Raw genomic sequence first — 19,974 nt, 5'->3', positions numbered from 1 at the left:
TGCACAGTTACACGTGGTTTATGTTTAACTAGAGAGGTGAGTGTTGGTAGCCACACAACTGGACTCATGCTGGGGGTCTGTATTTGCTTTCCCTCAACCTTTTTCCTCAATAGTTTGGTGTTTCCAGACTTGATGTTCCTGGACTACCAGGGCTACATAAAGCCAGACCAGGCAATTGGATTTTTGAAATTTTGCAGCTCAGCGTAGGCTTGAATCTGATTAAGGCCAAATTTTATCAATTTTGGGCTGAATTTCTAGTGACCTCATCTTGGGCATTTGATACTGTTTAGGCTGATCAAAGTATTCACACCTGTTTTGTGAAGAGTATGTTGTGAATCAGGGTTTGGAGAGCGAGACATGAAATATCAAGGCAGCAACAAATCTCCTACTGCACACAGCAGGAAGATGGTTTTATTTAGTGACTTACAGTATTGAAAAGAAAATAAGCTGAGACAGAAGAGTGCAGTATTGAAATATCTATTTTTATATACAAGAGTAAAAAAATGTGGAAAGTTCCTTTTCTGTGAAAGAGCTTATGGTTCTGTAGAAGGGTTAAAATCCCCTGGACAGCTACATGGTAGGGAAATACCCAGCTTTTAGACATAGTTGGCAGGATAAACACTCTAGCTATTTAGATAGTTAGTTAATTATTTCTTGCATGGATTCCATGGTTAACTCTCTGGTGAGCATGTTATCTTACCCATTCAGACATGATTCTTTTGAGTTCATAATCAGGAACTTTATATCTCATTTATCTGAAATTAATATTCTGTGTGTATCTCTAAGGAAGTATCTCATGGCATGTTTCTTTATGACTTACATGTTTCAACTACCTAACAAAAATGTGACTTGAAAATTACAAAAGTCTCACAATTTGATGATAACATTTTTAATGTAAAACAGTACAAACAATTACCTTTATGGAGTGATGTGGAATTTATTCAGCTTTTTGCTGAGCAACCTTCTAGTTGTCTAGTTCACATCCCTTGACAGATTTGAGGAATATTGTGCCTTTTTTTTTTTTTGTTTTAGGGGCACTTCTAACTTACAAAAATTATAGATCACTCTATAGTTGAGTTCAGTTGGAGTTGTTCTGGTGGTGCTTCTTTTTGACATATGCCTGAAATTTAGGGGAAATCAAGGCAGGAGTTCTGATACATGTTAAGCTGACATATTTTCTGAGCCTCCAGTCCAAACTGAATTTGTCCAAAACAAGAAGTCTTAAAAGTCTGACTGTGAGGGAGAAACAATTTGAATCTTACCAGGGAAGTGCAGAGGGAGAGAGGGGAATTTTAACATCACCAGATCCTTAAGTCTGATATTTGCAGCCAGCCAGAGTCTTCCTGTAGCTGCAGTGGAGTTGACAGACCTCCAGTGTAACCCTCTTGGGTCCACCCATCTGCTGTGAATATTAGAATCAATTCCAAAATTGTTAATATAGGGACAACATGAGTTCACAAAGAGTTTGCCAAACCACATCCGTCCTTGGGAAAATCAATCAGAGGATGGCCCTGACCTACAGTTTAAAGTTCCCTGCTGCTTTTTATCATGGTGGAAGGAGGGAAACTACCTTAGAGCAGAGCTTACAGGCTGTAGGTCAGGAGGGATGCAGGAATTCCCAGCCCTTGCCTGGGACTTCTTGCACTGGGTTGTGTTGTGTGTCTGCTCCCTGCAGCCCCATAACCTACTTTTGTTAGTGGTTTCTATCAGAGATGAGAATCTGCATATTAATACACAACACAGCCTGAAGCCATAATATTTTCTAGAAGAAAATTAGCCCAAGGTTTGTTGGGAGATGCCAAGGAAAGCAGGGGCTCTGCTTGTCTCTGCCTGTCTCTGGTCTCTCTCCACAAAAAGGGCCCTTGGAACACTGTCTGCCCAGGCAGGGAGAGGGAGAGAGAAGCCACTGCAAGATGCTTCGGCTGCAAGGGGTAGAAAGGAGGGGGTTTGGATTAGGAAATTGTACTGTGATGTACCAGGACTTGTAAATCTGAAATAGCTGGTAATTTTGAAAAGCCAGAGGGGGCTATTGGCACTATTGAGAGCTGCAGAAATGCAACTGTACCGACCAGTTAGAAAATGTGTTCCTTTTACAGTATTACAGTGTTTTCTAGGTTAGACCTATGGGAGGTGAAGAAGCCAGGCATGAGTTTAAGCCATTGCTAAGCCTGTGCTGCTTTGAATCTGTGCCATATGCCAATCTTACCTGTGTTAAATCAATAAAAATCAGCTTTTATTCTGGAATGAAACCTGCAGTCTAAGCATTGAAGAGGAGATTTTTAGAAGAGATGTCAGCAGAACGCAAATTACTCTTGGGTCATATACCCAAGTGCTGAGCTGTTTTGAGATAGATAATCTAGCTCAGATGATACTGAATGAAGAGCAGCAGATGCCTCCTGAGTGCCTCCTTGTAGTGATGAATAAAAATAGGTACCTTGTACGGACATTGCTGTGGGAACTGTTGGATGATAGGAGGCTGTGTTTCGAAAGGGAAGGTGCTGGCTTTCAGTAGCATTGCACGTGAGGAGATCTGAGCAGAAGCTGCCAAGCTTATAAGCTAGATGAAATCTTTTCTTGAGGCAGGCCCTTTGTCCTCTCAGCGCACAAAGTCAGGTTCAGAGAGTCAAACCAGATGAAGTTTAAAGAAATGTCATTTTCTTTCTTGACTTCAGTAAACGCTTTGAAATGGTCAAGTAGCTTTTTCTGTGCTGTCATAAGAAATCAACAGGCACAAAAAACCTTGTATGACTGTGCTTTTTCCTTCAAGAAGAATTTTATATCCTCTATAACAACAAACAGCATGTTTTGAAGAGAAAGCAGGTGGCTACTGTCAGGGAAGGCAAGGGCACTTAGTGTGTTGACAGGAACTTAACTTGGAGGCCTCAGCTTTGAAAAATGTGCTCTGTAAGATGAAAGAGTGTCAGAAGTATAACATTGAAATTGAAAACATTGAGGGGCTTGATTCATTATTTTTTTTTTTTCTCCCCATGCATTTCACAATAAAAGTAGGTGTTAATATTATGAAGGTAGAAAATATGCATGACCAGATTGCCTTAACACATTAACAGAGTATTTGTAGGTTTATCTTTTTTGTCAGTTCCTTCTGTCTGTCTCTCTTTTCTTTGTCTTATTTGTCTTAGGATGGTAGAAGATGTGATGTCTGTATGTTCTCTGTTGTAAGTAATTCTAAGCTAACAATTCAAGTTTCCTCTTTGATTTACGGGCTTTTTAATTTCACTCATTTGTTTTGCAGCATGATCAGCTCCTATTCAGCATGAAGCTTTTATGTTAACTATTTCACTTCACTGACACATATGAAAGCCATTTTAAGTAAGATCTCTTGCTGTGAATGAGTTTGAGGGATCTACTGCCTCATTATCTGTTTGCCTATCAAAGAAGATCCTTTTTCGGAAGCTATAAAGATTTTGCATCCTTGAGCTAAATTGTGAACTTTTTATTTCTCCCATTGTACAACAACACTGTACAATCAGTTTTTCACAAATGCTGCAGAAAAGTGTTTCTCCTTCTTAAAGGAATAAGTTATCCTAATTACTTCCAGCTATCATAACTAGATAATGAGTAGCTTAGAACACACTGATTCTCAGCTGTCCAATTAATTTTCCCCTCTGGATGTGATATTGATTTACCCTCCACCTATTGAAACCCACTATTATAATTTCTAGTATTGATCCTGCCATTTATTCATCACGGAAGAGCTGATGGGCAGTAATTTTTCCTACTGCATCTCATTTCAAATGTTAAGTCCTTATTCATGAATTCAGTATGATTTTTTTCTCTTTTTTCTAGTCAGTAGCAAAAGTGTGTTTGAATAACTGGCAAAATCCCTCAAGAGAACAGGTGGAAAATTGGTTTATTTCCTTGATAGAAAATATTTTTAACCAATTGTGAATGAACATAAAAGCAACATCCATAATTATTCACCAAGACATCATGTTTATTCTTCATTCCTTTTGTCTCATTGAGACCTGTGGGGTTTTGGAGGGCTACAGTGTCTGTGTTCCCAGCCTGCCCTGTGAGCTGGCAGGGGAAGCTGGAGCAGAATTGCCATATTTGCTGCTGTAGTTGTTTTAAAGAGGGAGGGGATCCACTGTGCACAGTTATAATGATAGAGCTTTGTTCTGGCACCCCCTGCCTCAGCTGTTTTTTATGTACTTCACCCAAAGCATATCAGTTCTTTTCTCAATGATTTATGGGGTCTCTGGAGTTTAATGTCTAAGTTTATCAGTTTTAATTCTCATTTCACTATGTGTTTTAGACCTAATTTTCAGATGGAAAGCTGAAACAGACAGAAGCTACATGATTTGCTTAAGGCCACTGAGGATGTCTGTGTGGTGGAGCAGGGATTTGAATTGCAATAGAGCTGCAATGCTGCTCTGTAAATGTGCTGGTGGTTGGCATGAAAAAATATGGCAATCCTGCTTTTCTCAGCTTTTGGGCAAGCCAGGCCTGCTCCAAGTGCATGACAAGAATATGTACCTATGGCATGCTTCTCTGTGGTGCTGCTGCCTAATGGATGGGATTTCCAAGCATCAAGCAGAAGGGCTTGCAGAGGTTGCATTGTCTGTGGCTGTCTCTTGCTAAGTGTGAAATGACCTGATTCTCACTGGTATTACCATATTAATGGTTTTAACTTTATTTTCAGTGATACATTTAGGGTGAAAAAATCACCAAAAAGATCCCCACTATCTGATCCTCCTTCTCAGGTAAAGTACTGCCTTATTTGGATGCATGTAGCTTGTGTTACTATAGGGGCAAAAAAGTGAAATTTGATTAATTGTATGATTGCATATTTTAAAATAGAAGAGGGTTTTGTAAAGAATATAAGCCTGTTGATGTTCAAGTATAGCAAGTATATGCTATAATCATCAGGTATTGAAATTTGGTCTCTAGAAGTGTGTGTACAATGTGTATTAGTATTTGCTCTGGAGTTCCAGTTAGACTCTTACTGTACATCCTTTGCAAAGTCCTGTGTTACAGTGGAGCAGCAACAGGAATAAATGTCTTCAATTGGTTTTCTGAAAAGCTAAGTGTAACTGACCACACTGGAATTTTAGATTAGCAAGTAAGAAACTAAATGTATCAAACTGGTGGGCTGGAAGGGAAATAGAAATTAAACAAGTGGGCTGATCTACCAGGAACATGTGCTTGGATGGTTTTATTCCATGTTGTAAACTGCTGGCAGGTGGTTTTCTTGGAAGAGAAGTTAACAAAAGCTGTGCTGCCTACCGAGGCCTGAGTGCTTTGATGTGGCACAGCTCCTTCCATGCTGCTGTTCATCTTCCTGTTATCCATCCTCCCCTTTTATTTCTGCTGCTTGACAGCCTAGAAGTGAAGAAAGGGTTCATGACCTCGCGGATCTATGAAGGCTTTCTCCCGTGAGGGAAGCCTAAAAAGTCAGTTTTGTTAGTCAAAGATCCAGCCATGGGTGATGTGTGCCACTTATGTCAAGTGCCTAAAACAGATTTAAACAGCTCTGGATTTTTTCTTCCTTGTTATCAAGGCAGCTTTGCAATGTTTATCATCAAAGAGTTGATTTGTGCTGGGTAAACTTGCTGCTAGTTGAGTTCTAAATGAAGGACTTTGATATTTTTCATTAAGTGTTTTGCACAGAGCTGCAGTGAAGAGTATGGAATCAAAAAGATGACAGTGGTCCTGCAGTGGAAATTAAGGAGTTGACTATTCAGTGTGTTACTGAAAGATAATAGAATTAATTGGTGCTTGTTTTCTGCAGGATCCCACTCCACTGCCCACTCCAGAAACGCCTCCCGTCATATCCACGGTGGTTCATGCCACAGATGAGGAGAAACTGGCATCTTCAGTGACCAGTCAGAAATGGACCTGCATGACTGTGGACCTGAACACGGATAAACAGGATTACCCACAACCATCTGACCTGTCTACATTTGTTAACGAGACCAAATTCAGCTCTCCCACAGAGGGTATGCTTTGGGAGGGACTGTGCATCCAGCTGGTGTTGTGTTTACTGATACGGGGGTTTGGTTCATTTGGAGATACTGGTGTATCCTTTGCTGAATGTGAACTGTATTATTTGGGAACAATTGGCAATTATGAGGAATATCTGACTCCCACAGCTCACCTTGAGTTTTCAAGAAAGAGTCGAGAGGAAGCTTAAAGGAAAAGGAAAGAAAGGCTTTTGCTTCCTCTGTATGGTTAATTGTAGACAGCTCTCTCATGTTCTGTGCACGCTGCTTGTTCTCTCTGGGCCTTCCTGGGGGACTGGGGCCTGAAACCACTCAGTTAATGCTCTTGGATCCAGAGTCACTGAACTATGGATTTTGCCTGAATCTGTTCCTCTAACCTGAATGGGAGAAGGTCTCAGGCGAAAGTTCTCATCAAAGTTTGTGTGTTGCTTTAAGGTCCTTTACATCTCTCCTTCAGGTTCCTAGGATCCTGGTACGGATTAAAACTTGATGCATAAAAATGTCCAAGATATTCCCTGCATAAAATAGTTACGATTCATGTGTCAGATAAAATTTCCTTTTAGATAAGCTTATGAAGATTTTTCCTGTTTTCCCTTCCTAATAATACTTGTGAGCTAAACCTGGAAGTTTCCCTTAGGAGAACTGTCACGCCAGGTCTGTGAAATGTAGAAGAGACAAAATTCAGGCAATTTGTGTGTGGCCTTCCTTGGGTTACCAGAGGGAACACTGCTTTGTAACATCTGCTCCAAGGGCAGATTTTCAGCTTTGTGGGTGGGAAGAATGCATGAGGTTAACTTGGCTTAAACTACTTCTTCTTGATCAGAATGTATTTTTTTTCCTCAGCCTTTTAACCCAAGTCCCAATCTACCATGAAAGCTACTTTAAGCCACTGGGTCTGAGGAGCTCTTACCTAATGAAGAACTGCTAAGCTTTTTGGTCAAATATATTTGATATTAAAAGGCATGAACAATAACAGTGGGTTTAGGGGGACTGCACGTGTCCATATGCACAGGTTAATATGTTTGTGTGGCCTGGGCTTTTTGGAAATCTGTTGAGTCTTCTGTACAGATTTAAGTCTGGATAAATCCATTTGGTTTTATTGTCAAATTATACATTTTAGACACCGGCTTCATTTTAATTACCAAAAAAAATTAAGAATTTTTTTTTTAAAGTAAGCCCTCTCAGATCTTGGAAATTATATGGAAGGAAATGGAACAAAAGAATAGTGAGAGATACTCGAAGCCAATCATTTTAGCTATCTAAGTGAGTAGAAGAAAGTGAGCAAAGCTCCTAATTAAATGCTAATTGTCTTGTCTCATGTGTGCTGCATACTATAGCTGGAGTTTCAGATTACATGCTAATTATAATCAACAATGCTTCCGCTTTTCAGATCTCTTAAAGAAAATCATCACTTTTTCCCCCTTGACACTCTTGCTCCTGTGGCATTGAGAATTTTTTGAGTAATTCCAGGGCTGAGTCCTGGGGTGAATGTTTTTCCCCCTCCCAGACAACCAGTATCAGTGTTACCTTGTAACCTAACACGGCTTTTGTACAGATACAGCCACAGCTACTGAGTCAGCCAACACATCCCGCTCTCAGCTCTTGCATGTGCTGCTGTAACTGCTGCCATTTTCATGCTGCACAGACCAGAAAAAAAAAAGCAGTAATTATTAGCAGAAATTCTGATGTGATCTTGCTGCTGTTTGTGGGAGGAGTTGGAGGACATCACTTAGTAAGTCTCTCATATGTATGTATGTATAAGAGATAATTACCTTACTTCATGGGATGTTCTGGGCATTTGTAGATTTTGAATGTATAGAGATAACCAGAGCCTAAGATTTTGGAGGGGAGATGATGTCTTAGAGGAGATACCTGGGAGGGGAGATAGTGTCTAATTATGCTTGCAGCTTCTGAGAGCCATGAGATGAAAAAACCTGCATTTAGGGAGCTGTGTTTTCCCTTTTGTTTCTAGCTGAAGTATTTCCATCTGTGTTCTGCCTTTTCACAGACAGTAAAGTTAAAGACATGTTGTCCCAAAAGGCAGTTTGGGTTGCAATGATGGCCAAACCACTTGCAGCTCTGCAGGCAAGTGGAAGGCAGTGCCCCTGTGTCTCCTGTCCCAGAGTGTGCTTGAACCCTCACCCACCATTACTGTCTGGGCTGGTAAAGCTGCCCCATAACCCTTGGTGTTGCACCTCACTGAACTTACTAGGAGGAGGCTTGTATCTGATTCCAGGAGGATGTCCATCTTGCCTGGCTCCTTGTTAACTCCCAGTCCATATTAAAATCATGAGGTGCCAGGAATTTAAACATGAGGAGCCTGCTATTGTAGGATTCTCTTCACTTACGCATTTTACTATTTCCCACGTGTCAGGTACTGAGAGCTTGTGGCTGTTCCTCTTTAGTGGTTGGTTGACAAAATATGTAGACTTGTGGAATTACAGTGCTTTTTATTATTAAAATAACCTGAGCAATGTAAACTCACATTGCACCCTTTGATTATTTTTATTATTTTTTTTTAACACCACAGATAAGAGATTATCATTAGGGTTGGTTTGTTTTGGAAGAAGAGCAAATGATCTTCACTGTCTTCCAGATAAAAGCTCCAATTTTCAAAAGCTGCCCACATCTAGAAGAATTTTAGTACATCCTTTTATCATAATGTAAATGGTAGTGTACCATTCATTAGAACTTACCTATAATGGAAATGAAATTACACAAGTGGTTTATTGAATTAACTCATGGAAAGAGAGTAAAATACATCATTAGGACAAATTAATTATGTTTCTAATTTTTAAATTTAAGGTGTCACTGAACAAAGTCTTTGCTTTTGCTGTGGTGCAGGAAGGTCTGCTCTTTTCTGTTTTGCCATGTTTTAGCTGCCTGCCTCTCTATCTACTGCTGGGTGACCATGGATTGGAAAGAAACACTGGTTATTCCCTCCAGTTTAATGATGAGATTAGAAGTAGAGAAGCAGTAAAGATATGTGTTTTTATTAGGGTTTAGATTTAGGGTTCTTTGTAAATCTTCCTGCCTTAGGCTTTTCCTCTGAAACTAAAATGTGAAAATAGCCCAGTAAACTGGACTGTTGTCTCATCCTTTGTTTAATGAGCATGCAGGTATTTTACGTATCCTTTTATCTTAAGTAACCACACTGTTGTCCTTCTTAAGTAAGAACTGTATGATAAACATTAAGAAATAGAAATGACTTCATTTCTCAACAGCTTTGAAAATCTTTCTGTGTACAGTAAAGGAAACTGGTATCAGCATTGCCAGTTTCTGAAAAATGTGGGGTTTGTGATTAGATGACATGCTGGAGGAAAGTTATCTCTGCTCTGAAAGCACTCTGAAACTTTCTTAATATTCTGGCCCCTGGGGAAGAATATTCAGCAAATTGATAAAGCTGAAATTTTCCAGGCAATTTAATTTGCTTGAAATGTGTCAGAGGTTCATTGCTGAAAATCAGTGAAAATCAGTGCATCTTCCACTTCTCTCTGTATATTCTATTTTTAATACCTCACAGAAAAGTGTTGAGCAGCATTGGAGTGGCCCTTGTAAATGAGAAGAGTTCTCACTTGCTTCTGCAAAAGTAATTTCATGGCATGTATATGATGTCTCTCTTTTGTTTCTGTTGCAGAGCTGGAATATGGCAACTCATATGAAATAGAATATATGGAGAAAATAGGCTCCTCTGTGCCTGTAAGTTTTCACTTCCATTTCCATTAATTTGCATTCCCTTGCCATAACACAGTATCCTGATCATGCCATCGGCCTCACTACTGCTGAAATTAATTTTAATGTTCCTGCAGCAGATTTGGAAAACCAGTTTCTTTAAATTGGCATAACTGGGGTAAATTGCATGTGCTTGCTGTCCTAGTCCTGTAGAGCTTGTTCCATTTTATCATTGTGGTTTTAAGCTAGCATCATGGTAGTTCTTTCTGGAGATTAAAATCAAATGAGCATTTCCAGTGGTGTATAGTACAGAGCTGTCTACTCCAGCTGTTGAAACAGCTGGGTTTTTTTAAGAAACTGAGAGTAAAACTTCTAAAAAGATGGAGGGAATCAGGAGAGAAAACCAAATGACTGTGAAATATGGAATGCCATATTGTACCTTCTTAGTTGTTTTGCTTTACTTTGCTTGACTAGATCCAGTGGAGTTATATCCACAGGGGAAGGCAGCTGGAAAAAACAATTGTACATGTCAGGTGCTTAAACTGATGAGAAGCTTCAATGAATGTGGAACACTTGAATATTAAACAATGAATAATCAACACTTTCAGTCAAGGGATGACTGTTGCCTGAGAGGGCCAGAAACCTGATTAACCTCAAAGTGGGAGAAAAGGAGCCATTACAAAGAGTGAACTGTTTAGATTTTGTTCTTCAATGGTTCCTTCCTTAAAGGGATCCTCTCACCATCAGCATAGGCTATATTACAGTCCTATATTATTAGCTGTCAATCAAGTCATGAGGTCACTTAAAGCTTCAGTGACCTCAATGAGCTTTAATGGAGAACAGCTGAGTTGCTTAATGATTCTTCCTTTTCCTGTTGCCAGCAGGATGACAACACCCCAAAGAAACAATCTTTATACCTAGTGTTTGATGCTCAGCAGGAGAGCCCTGTCAAATCACCTCCCATCAGACTGTCTGATTCCACAACTCCGTGCTCAGGGTATGTCTCTGCAAGCAAATTCAGTGGTGGAAAAAGGTGCCAGGGAAATGGGTTGCCATCATGGCACGTACACAGGCAGTTCTTCCTCTCTCTGCCTCTGTGTTGCCAAGCTGTTTGTTTAAAAATAGATTCCCATCTGGGTACACACATGATAGAGAATAGAGGGCAAAGCTACACAAGTTTTATAATAGGAAGGAATAAGGATACATTTCTCCTTCATGTTCTTACTAAATGGAGTCACAGAAGCCACTTGTTTCACTTGTTACATGTCTGTGGCTTCCTGCTTGCAGTTTTTTTCTCAGATACTGAGGTCATTTTCATGGCAATCTAGAAATCTCCTAATTGCCACTTTTCACTTGGCCTTTCCTAGATACATTTTCTGAACAAGAAATCTCTTTTATAGAACAGGATGTGGGGGTTGTATTTACTTCCAGAAATTTTGCTTCTTAAAGACATCTGTTCTTGTTAGTAGAAGTTGTTAGTTGGGAGGGGTGCAGGTCACAATGAGAAAGAGGTAAAAAGACAAGTGAGATGTATTCAAGGAATGTGCATAACATTTCTGGTGGAACTGGCTTTGAAAGGATATTGCAAAGTGCCATGAGATACAATGATAAAAAGTTGAGGTGAAATATGTATGTTTACATATATATACACACAGATCAAAGTAATAAAGAGGGCTTGTTTAGTTGTTACCAGAAGCAGAATTGTAAGGGCCTTGTGCTCCAGCCTGAAAGCATGTACACAATCTTTTTCCAGGTCAAGTTTTGAAGACCCTGAAGCCCAGCAATCCTCTGGAATGAAAATACAACATCCAGCTTCCCGAGTCCTAGCTGCCAGCCAAGAGGCACATTTACAGTCACCTGACAAGTCAAAGCAGAAGGACCTTGAGCCCATGACCCTAGGAACAACTCCAGAGGCTATTGAAATAGTAAGTCATCTGTCATAAGAGTTTGGGAATCATTTTCCAGCAGAAATTTCTCGTGTCATATAAGGGGTAGCAAAAGTGGATCTCAAAAGTAGAGTAAAAGAGGAAAAGATCTTGGTAGCAGCAAGTGGTAGGACCCAAATGAGGGAAGTAAGTTGATGGAACTGATGGAATTCAGAAAAAAATTCTTAATTCTTATTGTAGCTTAACATGTTCTTATAACTTATTCCAAGTTGATACTTTGAAGTGCTTTTTTTCCTCGCACAGGCCTTTTCTCACACAGCTTTTACCCAATATTTAAAGAAAGAGTTTATGTATAAAATAAGGGGATTGATATAAACAGAGACATGATTTCTTCTGTTCCATGTACTGGGAAATTACATTTCATTGGCAAAGAACAGGTGTCCCTTCACATTTTCATAGAAACTTTTAACTGTACTGTTATCACCTGATACTGATAATATAAAACTAACTTCTTTTGATCATTAGAACATATTCCAATTCCAGTTGAGACCTCTTTTCCAGTGGCTTCTCTGGGTTGGATTTGATTTTGTGGTAAGCCCTTCCTTGCTTCCAACCTCAGCTGCATAAGGACTTAGACCATTGGTATTTCAAGAAGGTTCCCTCAAGGCCTCCACTTTTCCATGCAAACTTGTTTCACAAATGCCTACAGCACTAGCACATTATATTTGACGAGGAGGCAAATATAAAAGCAGCTCTTGTTAATACTGTGCTTAATTGATATTAATGATGTTGTTGTTACCATCTCACAAGACATTTTTATAAACTTGAAGGCTTTTTTCACTGCAGTGAGTCTGGGGAACTCAAATTCCAGGGGTCTTGTTTTTGTCATTTGAATTCTGTTCCTCCGCATATTGTGTCTTGATCCTGATCATGTTGTAACAGTGAACTTAACTTAGTATATCCTCAGTAAGAAGCAAAATACTCTGTAAAGACTGCAAAAAAGAGTCTTGCTGAGGTTCCCCTCAGTTTTGGTGGTCTTCAGAGCTTTTGGACTGCCTTAGAAATGGCTGAACTGAACATAAGCTATTGTGTGAACAAAGCCCGTGGTAACCATTAGAAAACTCTTGTAGAAATATCAGGAGTGGGCTGTGGTCCATGGTTTGGGAGCTGTTGCTTTGGAGGTCCTGGTATTGCTTACTTCATGTCAGTCTTGGAAAATTTACTCATCTTTTACATTAGGAGGAATTGTTCTGGATGTTTGTCTGCCTGTTACACCTATGAATTGTATGTTGCTTTCGGCCTGAACTACTTGGGCAAAATCTAATTCTTGCTTTTTCTATATCCTCCTTACCCTTCAGACATCTCCTGAAGACTCCTTTGTCTCTGCTGATGCTCTTCTCAATAGGATATCTAAGAAAACATCAATATGTGATCAGCCTGAATATCTAGATCCTGACTTAGCAGAAAAGAACCCCCCAGTATTTGCTCAGAAACTTCAGGTTTGTAGCAGAAATAGAAATGTCACTTTTCTTTCAGCTTTTTTAATACATGGGTAGAGGAAGGCTTTGCCTTATCTGAAAGAGGTGGGGGGAAGGTTGGAGGGGAGGTGAGAAAGAAGCAAAATAATTTTTTACAAAGTCATTCAGGCCTTTCAGGAACTTAAGGAAAAAAGATATTTTAATTCATATAATCATGAACTTAAATGTCATCAACACTTTCATCTAGCCTATACTACTGATGTATATACTCTGCAGAAGCCTTTATAAAGCAAATCTTTCTTAAGCTTGAACACAAGACTTGTGGAGTTGTTTTGACCCCTGGCCTTAATAGGTCTGTATGCATAGATTCGTTTTTAGAGATTTAGGCCCTAATTCTTCTGAACTGAGAGTTAGGCTTTGTTTTTCTAGTAATCTACCTAATGCAGAATTTGGCATGGCCTCCTCCAGGAAGAGCAGATTGAGCTGCAGACCAGTTCTGTGTGTCAGCACTTATTTTCTAGAATATTTACGGTGAAATTTTAAACTAGCAAAGGTTGAATTGAGAGTGGCAGCTGGTATAAATTCACATAAAATGAAAACCGAAGTGGGGAAGTCTGCGAAAAACAGCTTTAGCTTCAGAAAATCTATTGTTCATACTTACCCCCTCATAAAAATTGTTTGTACAACTCCCTCAAAAGAAACTGAGAACTGGAGTTTTGTATCAATGTTCTAGTCATGAAAGGAATGCAGGATATGTTTGTCACTCAGGAATTGTCAGAATTAGACATTCAAAGATAAAAATTCCTTTTTGAATGTGTTTAAACACTTTCGCTATGTTCTTACTACCTTCTTTTCTGTGGCTTGCTCACAACCACACACTTGACAGGAGGAGTTAGAGTTTGCTGCAATGAGGATAGAAGCCCTGAAGTTAGCCAGGCAGATTGCCCTGGCTTCTTTCTGCTCCCAGGTACCCGGTTTGTGCCTGCCATGTGTGTGTGAGTGTGCACAGACTAAGCCACCGAGTGCTGCTTTTCCTTTAACAAGGTGACTCAGGCTCTCCCAGTGCAGTGCAGAGCTGAGCACACCTCCCTGTGGCACCCCAGAACACACAGAAAGCAGTGCTGAACACAGAAATGCTGTCACCTGCTCCATTCACAGAGTGCCCCTGTGGCCAGGTCACACAAAGGCAGGTGTGAAGGCAAAAAGCAGGATCACACCTTTCCCAGGAGACAGGTTCTGCAACCCAGGTGGCTGTTCTCATTTGTCTACAGCAAGATTTGCCCTAAAATTCTTGGTGGCAAAACAATACCAAACCTACTTCCTATAAAGATGTTACAGATTTTTACTGTTGGGTCATTTTGGCTTTTGTTGGTATTTTTGGGTTGAAATCAGACACCTTAACCTTCAGACTTTAGAAGTGAGAAATTTCATCAACCCTGCCTTCAAGAGTCTGAAGAAAGGATTACAGGAGGTTTGGAAAGGCTATAAAGCTCCCAAGGAAAAATAGGCCTCCTACCACGATGTGTCTTCATTAATGAAGATCTAAACCTTTTCTTTCTCTTTGTGTTTTGTTTTTTTTTTTTTTTTATTGCTACTTTTTATTGCTGCTTTATTGCTCTGGCTGGTTCCACCTCCGAGAGATGCTTATTCCCGCTCTAGGGATGCACGTGGTCCTCACTGTGTTTGGGACAGGATGGCAAAGCTTGCTTTGATGCACTGAGTTTGGCAGGAAGCCGATTGCACGGCCAGTTTGTGATGCCCTTCATGGTGGTTTTAGCCAAAAAGTCAAGCTAGAAATGTCAGTGGCTTTCCTGGGAGGTGGTATCAGCTGAATGGGATGCTGAGAGGATGGAGTGCCTTGCTGCAGTGAGACATTTTAATTCAGTTTGGGACAATGTGCTCCTGACCTGCCCTTCTCCACTGAACTTTCTCTTCTTATACTGTCCATTAGTAAGACAGTGGGAACTCTTTTGCCCAATCTTGGACCATCTCAGATTCACTTCACCATAACAACATCTGGGCTGGTTATAGGGCAAAATTTCCTGGTGCTTTAAAGATCAGTCATAAAGTAGCCAGATCATAGAAGTAAAGTAATTTTTTTTTAGATTAACTGCACTATGAAAAAAAAAATCTACTGGATTTATTTTGTTTTCCTTAAATAGCCCATGAGCCAACTCTTTCCAGGGTGCACATATACTTACAAAAGTAAATTAATTCCTTGCAGATTTATGGGTGCTTTAAAGTATGTGACTATAATCTTTTATTTAATCAATAAAAAACAAGCTGTTGTCATCATTAGAAACCAAGATTAACCTTCTAATGAAAGGAGTGAAAAAATTAGTTCTATTTTCCTGTGTGAGTACTAGCCTGTGTGTGACTGTGTGCCCTTGCTCTATTGCCCTGAATGGTGGGTGTCTGAAGAGGGTGAGTGGGATCCTCTCTGCCTCCTTGTTCTCTCTCAACCTCCTTGCCTCCCCAGCACTTTGCTGTTACATACAGCAGTCAGGAAACACCTGAGATGAAACAATAATACTTAAGAGATGCTCTGCACAGGTACTACAAAAACCTGCTGTTAGGCATCTGCATTTTTGCTACCAGCCAGCAATTCAGGATGGCTGCCATTCTAGACTGAAGAGAATAGGTTTCTGCCTTCATGAATTCTTCTGTGTTACCTGAGGAAGATTCTGAGCTGCAAAAATGTTATAGTATGTATTTGATTACATGGAGTTCTATTTTAAAGAGGCTTTTAAACATCATGACAGCATTTTCTTCTACCTAGAACAAGAACTCCTTAGAACTTAGGGAATGGATTTCATGTGAATTCTTAGAAAATGCCATAATCTGTATGACAAGGATAGCAAAACAGTCAGTAGAGATGAGGAGAGACAAATAAGCAAAACTCCACCCTCTGGCAGAAACTTGATTGTGTTTTGCCATGCACAAAGCCCCACGTTGGAGCAGTCAAGGGAAATGCTTTTAGCTGAATTCTGGGAAGGACTTTTTGTCCTTGAATAACATTACTATTTCAGTGGGAGGTGCTAAGGTTAAATTAGCCTATGATGACACCCCTCGTGACCTACAGAGACTGGTGGCCTGGATTAAGTGTAGTAGGATCCACCAGGCAACTGCAGTGACTTAAATTCAGATCCCAACTGGCAGAATTCCCTTCTGGTTGGCTGGCCACAGTTCTTTCCCTAATGTTGTGTAATTACATTTCACATTTACTAAACTATTACAGGATGGGTAACAAGACTAAGAAGCTAAATAAAGACACGAGCACATGTTATGGTGAGTTATGTCACCCAAAATAAAGATTAAACACAAGCATGTTCTGCTAGTACTAGGACTGAGAATAAGGATGTGCAGGTTGTTGTTTTCAGGTAGAGGAAAAGGTTCTTTGGGCACTCCCAAACTTCTTGTCACAGATTTCAACAACAGCCTGACTAGTTGTTTGGTTTTTCATTGCCCAAGATTCCTGTCTTCTGGTGTTGAGATGAATTAACACTTCTTTATTAAGCAGCCTTCATTAGGATGTTCTGTGGCCATTTTTTTTATAGGTGCAGTGAGCACAGAAAGCCAGTGAGGTTTGTGCCTGCCACCCAACAGCTGCTGAGGTGATGTGTAGTTGGGTGTTGAAATAAGATCCAAGGAAAGGAGAGAAACTGAAAGGAAAAGCATCAGGATAAATGGGATTAATGCATCACACTTTGGGGGCTCTCATGGTAGGGAAGGAGGAATGCTTCCTTTAAACAGGGATGCCATTTTTATCTAGGGAAACTTTATAAGCAGAGAAGTTGTGCTTGGATTTTATTGCTTTTCCATATATTTGCAAGCACAAATAGGTCTTGTTTTGCCACCATCGACCTGGCCTGCACACACATCATTTAGTTACAAGAGTGGGTCATTTGAGATCCACCCAAACAGTGCTTGAGTGCTTGTAAAGGGCAAGCTCATTTTGAGCAGGGCTAAATACATATTCCTCTAAACAGTGTGATAAAAACTAGTCTTAATTTCCATTGCAGTGTCTTGTCTTCTTTTCTTTCTCCTTGACCTCCTTGAAGTCTGATAACTGCATCTGGTTAATCAATGTGCATTTATTCCCTTTCTGGGCAGATATCTGGTTTCTGTAAAAGATGCTGGGAAAGGAAGAACCAGTGGGCTCTCAAATATTTACACTAAGATTGCAGTGACCTACATTTAGTAGTAATTCCCCTGCAGACTCTAATCTTTCTGTGCAAGATTCAGTGAGTTACAAATCCCTGCACTTATTATTACCCCAATTAACTGCTCACTTTCTCAGCAGTTAGGTGTTGAACTTAAAGCATTGACAGCTATTTTGAGTGATGCCATCATCCTGCTGGTCAGATTATATTATTTTCTCAGGCTGGGAATATTTGGAGGCATCAAATAACAGTTACTGCAACCAAATTAACAGTGGGTTTGGATCCTTTCTGTCATTCTAGGCTATGCAAGAAGAACTGTGAGCAAATTAATGATTTATGGAATAGCATCTGACAACATTTATTTTAACTGTATTGAAAAAAGTGTGTGGTGTTGAAATTAATGAGGTGTGTGCATGCTGTGCAGAGAAGGACTAAACCTTCATTCAAACATTATCTACTCATTTTCACATTCCTGTGCTTCAAGCAGTAGAATGTGACTCTGCTATTTTATTAAAAAAAAATAAAATTAAAAACCCAACCTTCTTTTACAATAAAAGATTTTTTCCCCTCTTTTGTGAGTAAAAAATAATTTTGAAAGTCTTGAAGACTACTCTTAATAATTGCAGGTAAAGCCTAAAGACTAAAGTAAAACAGCTAGAAAGAAAATTGGCTCTGTCCTGGCTCAAACCAGGACAAAGTGTGTGTTGGTTGATGGCAAGATGCAAGGTGTGGGTAGGGGGCATGGGGACATAAAGCTGTGGCAGTGCATCTGCTGCAGAGGGGCCTGTGGATGGTGCCTAAAAATGTGTTGGTTTTTTTGTGTTGCATCTTCCTAACCATTTTTTATAATCTCCTTGGTTTTAATGCACTGTAAGTTGGGTTGCTTGTACCTAGATTGTTGTTTGCAAGATACTGCATCTCCGTGTCCCCTGCCTCTCTTGCTCTCTTCCCCATTTCCCATGCTGTTCTCCTCCCAAGTTAATCCCAGCTGCAAAATTTACTAATGGCATGCTAAATATCAGTGGGGCAGCAACATCACCTCTGTCTCCTCTTATTCCATGAGTCTATTTGATATTCCCAATTTGATGAAGTACCTTTTATGATAGACACAGTATATTGGCAGGTCTGACCTAAGCAAACGAGCTGTCCTCTTGCTTCTGGTTTCTTGATCTATTTTGACAGAAGCAAAGTTCCCCTGAACAAGCTCTCTGCCTCCCATTCTAATTCCCTCTGCTGACATGCATTTCTTCTGGATGTTTGGATGAAATTTCTGCATCAGAAAGTGGTAAATTTCCTAACACTGGGGCCTGAAATATTTGTGGCAAGGTGCAGTCTCGGTTTTCTCTCCGTAAGAGCAACAGGCCTTTCTTGATGCTTACTATGGATCTTAGACGTTTCTTTTCTGATTGCTGAATCCAAAGCTCCTTGTCATAGCAGCACACGGGACTCTAGTCCTAGCTCAGGACCCTGCTGCCCAGCACTACACCCAGAAATCTTACTAGCTAAACACATATTTAATGCTTCATTTCTTTGTATTTGAAAAAACAAACACACAGAGAGATGCTGCTATCCCAGCAGATGTTCCCATCTCTAAAAGTGCACTGTACTCCCGGATCGGCGCCTCGGATGCAGAAGGCACCACGGGGCTTCTCTACCCCCAGCCAGACTTGGACTCTGCGCTACGACTCGCCCGAGCTGAGGTAATTGTCTTCAGAATTTGGAAAGGGAAACGTGTGCCCCTTGTGGTTTCCTTCTTTCCTGTTTTCTCCCAGATGATTCACCTTAAAATGCCTTGTTCTAGTCTTAAAACAGCCGTGCTAAACCCACCCCAGAGGCTGCCAAAGCAGAAGGTGCTGCACTAGAAGTTTTACTTTTTGGATAGAAAAGCTGGCATTATATGAAAAGAAATCTTTATAGTTTTCAACTTCAGGTTTATTCTGTGCATCTTGGCATTGCCGTATGATTATATAAAACTTCTAAGATACTAGGAATGGGAACAAAAATAATGTATTTTACAAAGCTACATATTAGTCTGGCTAATAATAACACTTAAAAAGTGGATACAATCCAGCGTTAGAGAATTCCAAGCTAGACGATAGATTGTGTGAACAAAAGGAGAACAAAGGAGCACACAGCCCTTTAAGCATAAAATGTTGTGGGCAGCCAGCCCTAAATACCTGTGCAGAAGTAGTAGAACCGCCTCAGAGGACAAACCAGGGGACCACATTCCAGACCCGTGCACAGAAATATTCCAGGTTTGGCACAAGACATGGTGTGGTGTAATACAGCGTTTCTTGAGAAGTGCCCTTGTTATAATCAGGAACTAAACATGAAACGAGAACATTGTATCTACTTTCCTAAGTGACTTTCAAAACTTGAGTTGCACCAATCTCAAAAAGAAAAAAAAATCACGGGGGATGCTTATATTTAAACCTATTATACGTTTGAAAACTCTGCTAATTAGGATTTGGTATGAAATCAAATATTCTACAGTTATTTGATTTCCTCATTAATGAAGCACGTGATTTTACTAGGTGTTTTATCCTTTGCCTTTTTTTTTGTTTGTTTCAGATTGTTGCCAAGGAAAGAGAAGTATCTGAGTGGAAAGAGAAATATGAAGAAAGCAGAAGGGAAGTAATGGAAATGAGGTGGGCAATCAACTTGTCACTAATTACACTGACAGAGAGAGACTCATTTCAGCCTGCGGATACTCTGCAAAGTGCCCTGGTTGTACAACTGTTTTGGTTAACTGAATTATTTTGTTACTTTTAACTGCAGGCTTTAGATTGATCCTAAATTGATGCTTTGCCTT

General features: G+C 40.0%; 1 protein-coding gene across 8 annotated transcripts in view; it reads left to right on the top strand.

Annotated features, from left to right (window-relative positions):
- TACC2 (transforming acidic coiled-coil containing protein 2) overlaps positions 1-19,974 on the top strand; it is a 136,094-nt gene that overhangs the window by 104,543 nt on the left and 11,577 nt on the right. For 3 of the 8 annotated variants that reach the window (XM_051619309.1, XM_051619301.1, XM_051619302.1), the window contains 10 exons: positions 3,141-3,176; positions 4,664-4,724; positions 5,753-5,960; positions 9,601-9,662; positions 10,517-10,632; positions 11,389-11,560; positions 12,880-13,020; positions 13,886-13,966; positions 18,719-18,862; positions 19,734-19,810. In XM_051619309.1, coding sequence (XP_051475269.1) covers positions 3,141-3,176; positions 4,664-4,724; positions 5,753-5,960; positions 9,601-9,662; positions 10,517-10,632; positions 11,389-11,560; positions 12,880-13,020; positions 13,886-13,966; positions 18,719-18,862; positions 19,734-19,810 — 1,098 coding nt within the window. The remainder of the gene's footprint in view (positions 1-3,140; positions 3,177-4,663; positions 4,725-5,752; positions 5,961-9,600; positions 9,663-10,516; positions 10,633-11,388; positions 11,561-12,879; positions 13,021-13,885; positions 13,967-18,718; positions 18,863-19,733; positions 19,811-19,974) is intronic. The other 5 variants (XM_051619304.1, XM_051619305.1, XM_051619306.1 and 2 more) reach the window with 5 other exon arrangements.

Source organism: Apus apus, chromosome 4 (assembly GCF_020740795.1).
Source record: "Apus apus isolate bApuApu2 chromosome 4, bApuApu2.pri.cur, whole genome shotgun sequence".
In the NCBI taxonomy this organism is placed as follows: domain Eukaryota; kingdom Metazoa; phylum Chordata; class Aves; order Apodiformes; family Apodidae; genus Apus; species Apus apus.
The sequence above is the reverse complement of the archived record's forward strand: the minus strand, read 5'-3'. Positions and strand labels throughout refer to the sequence as shown.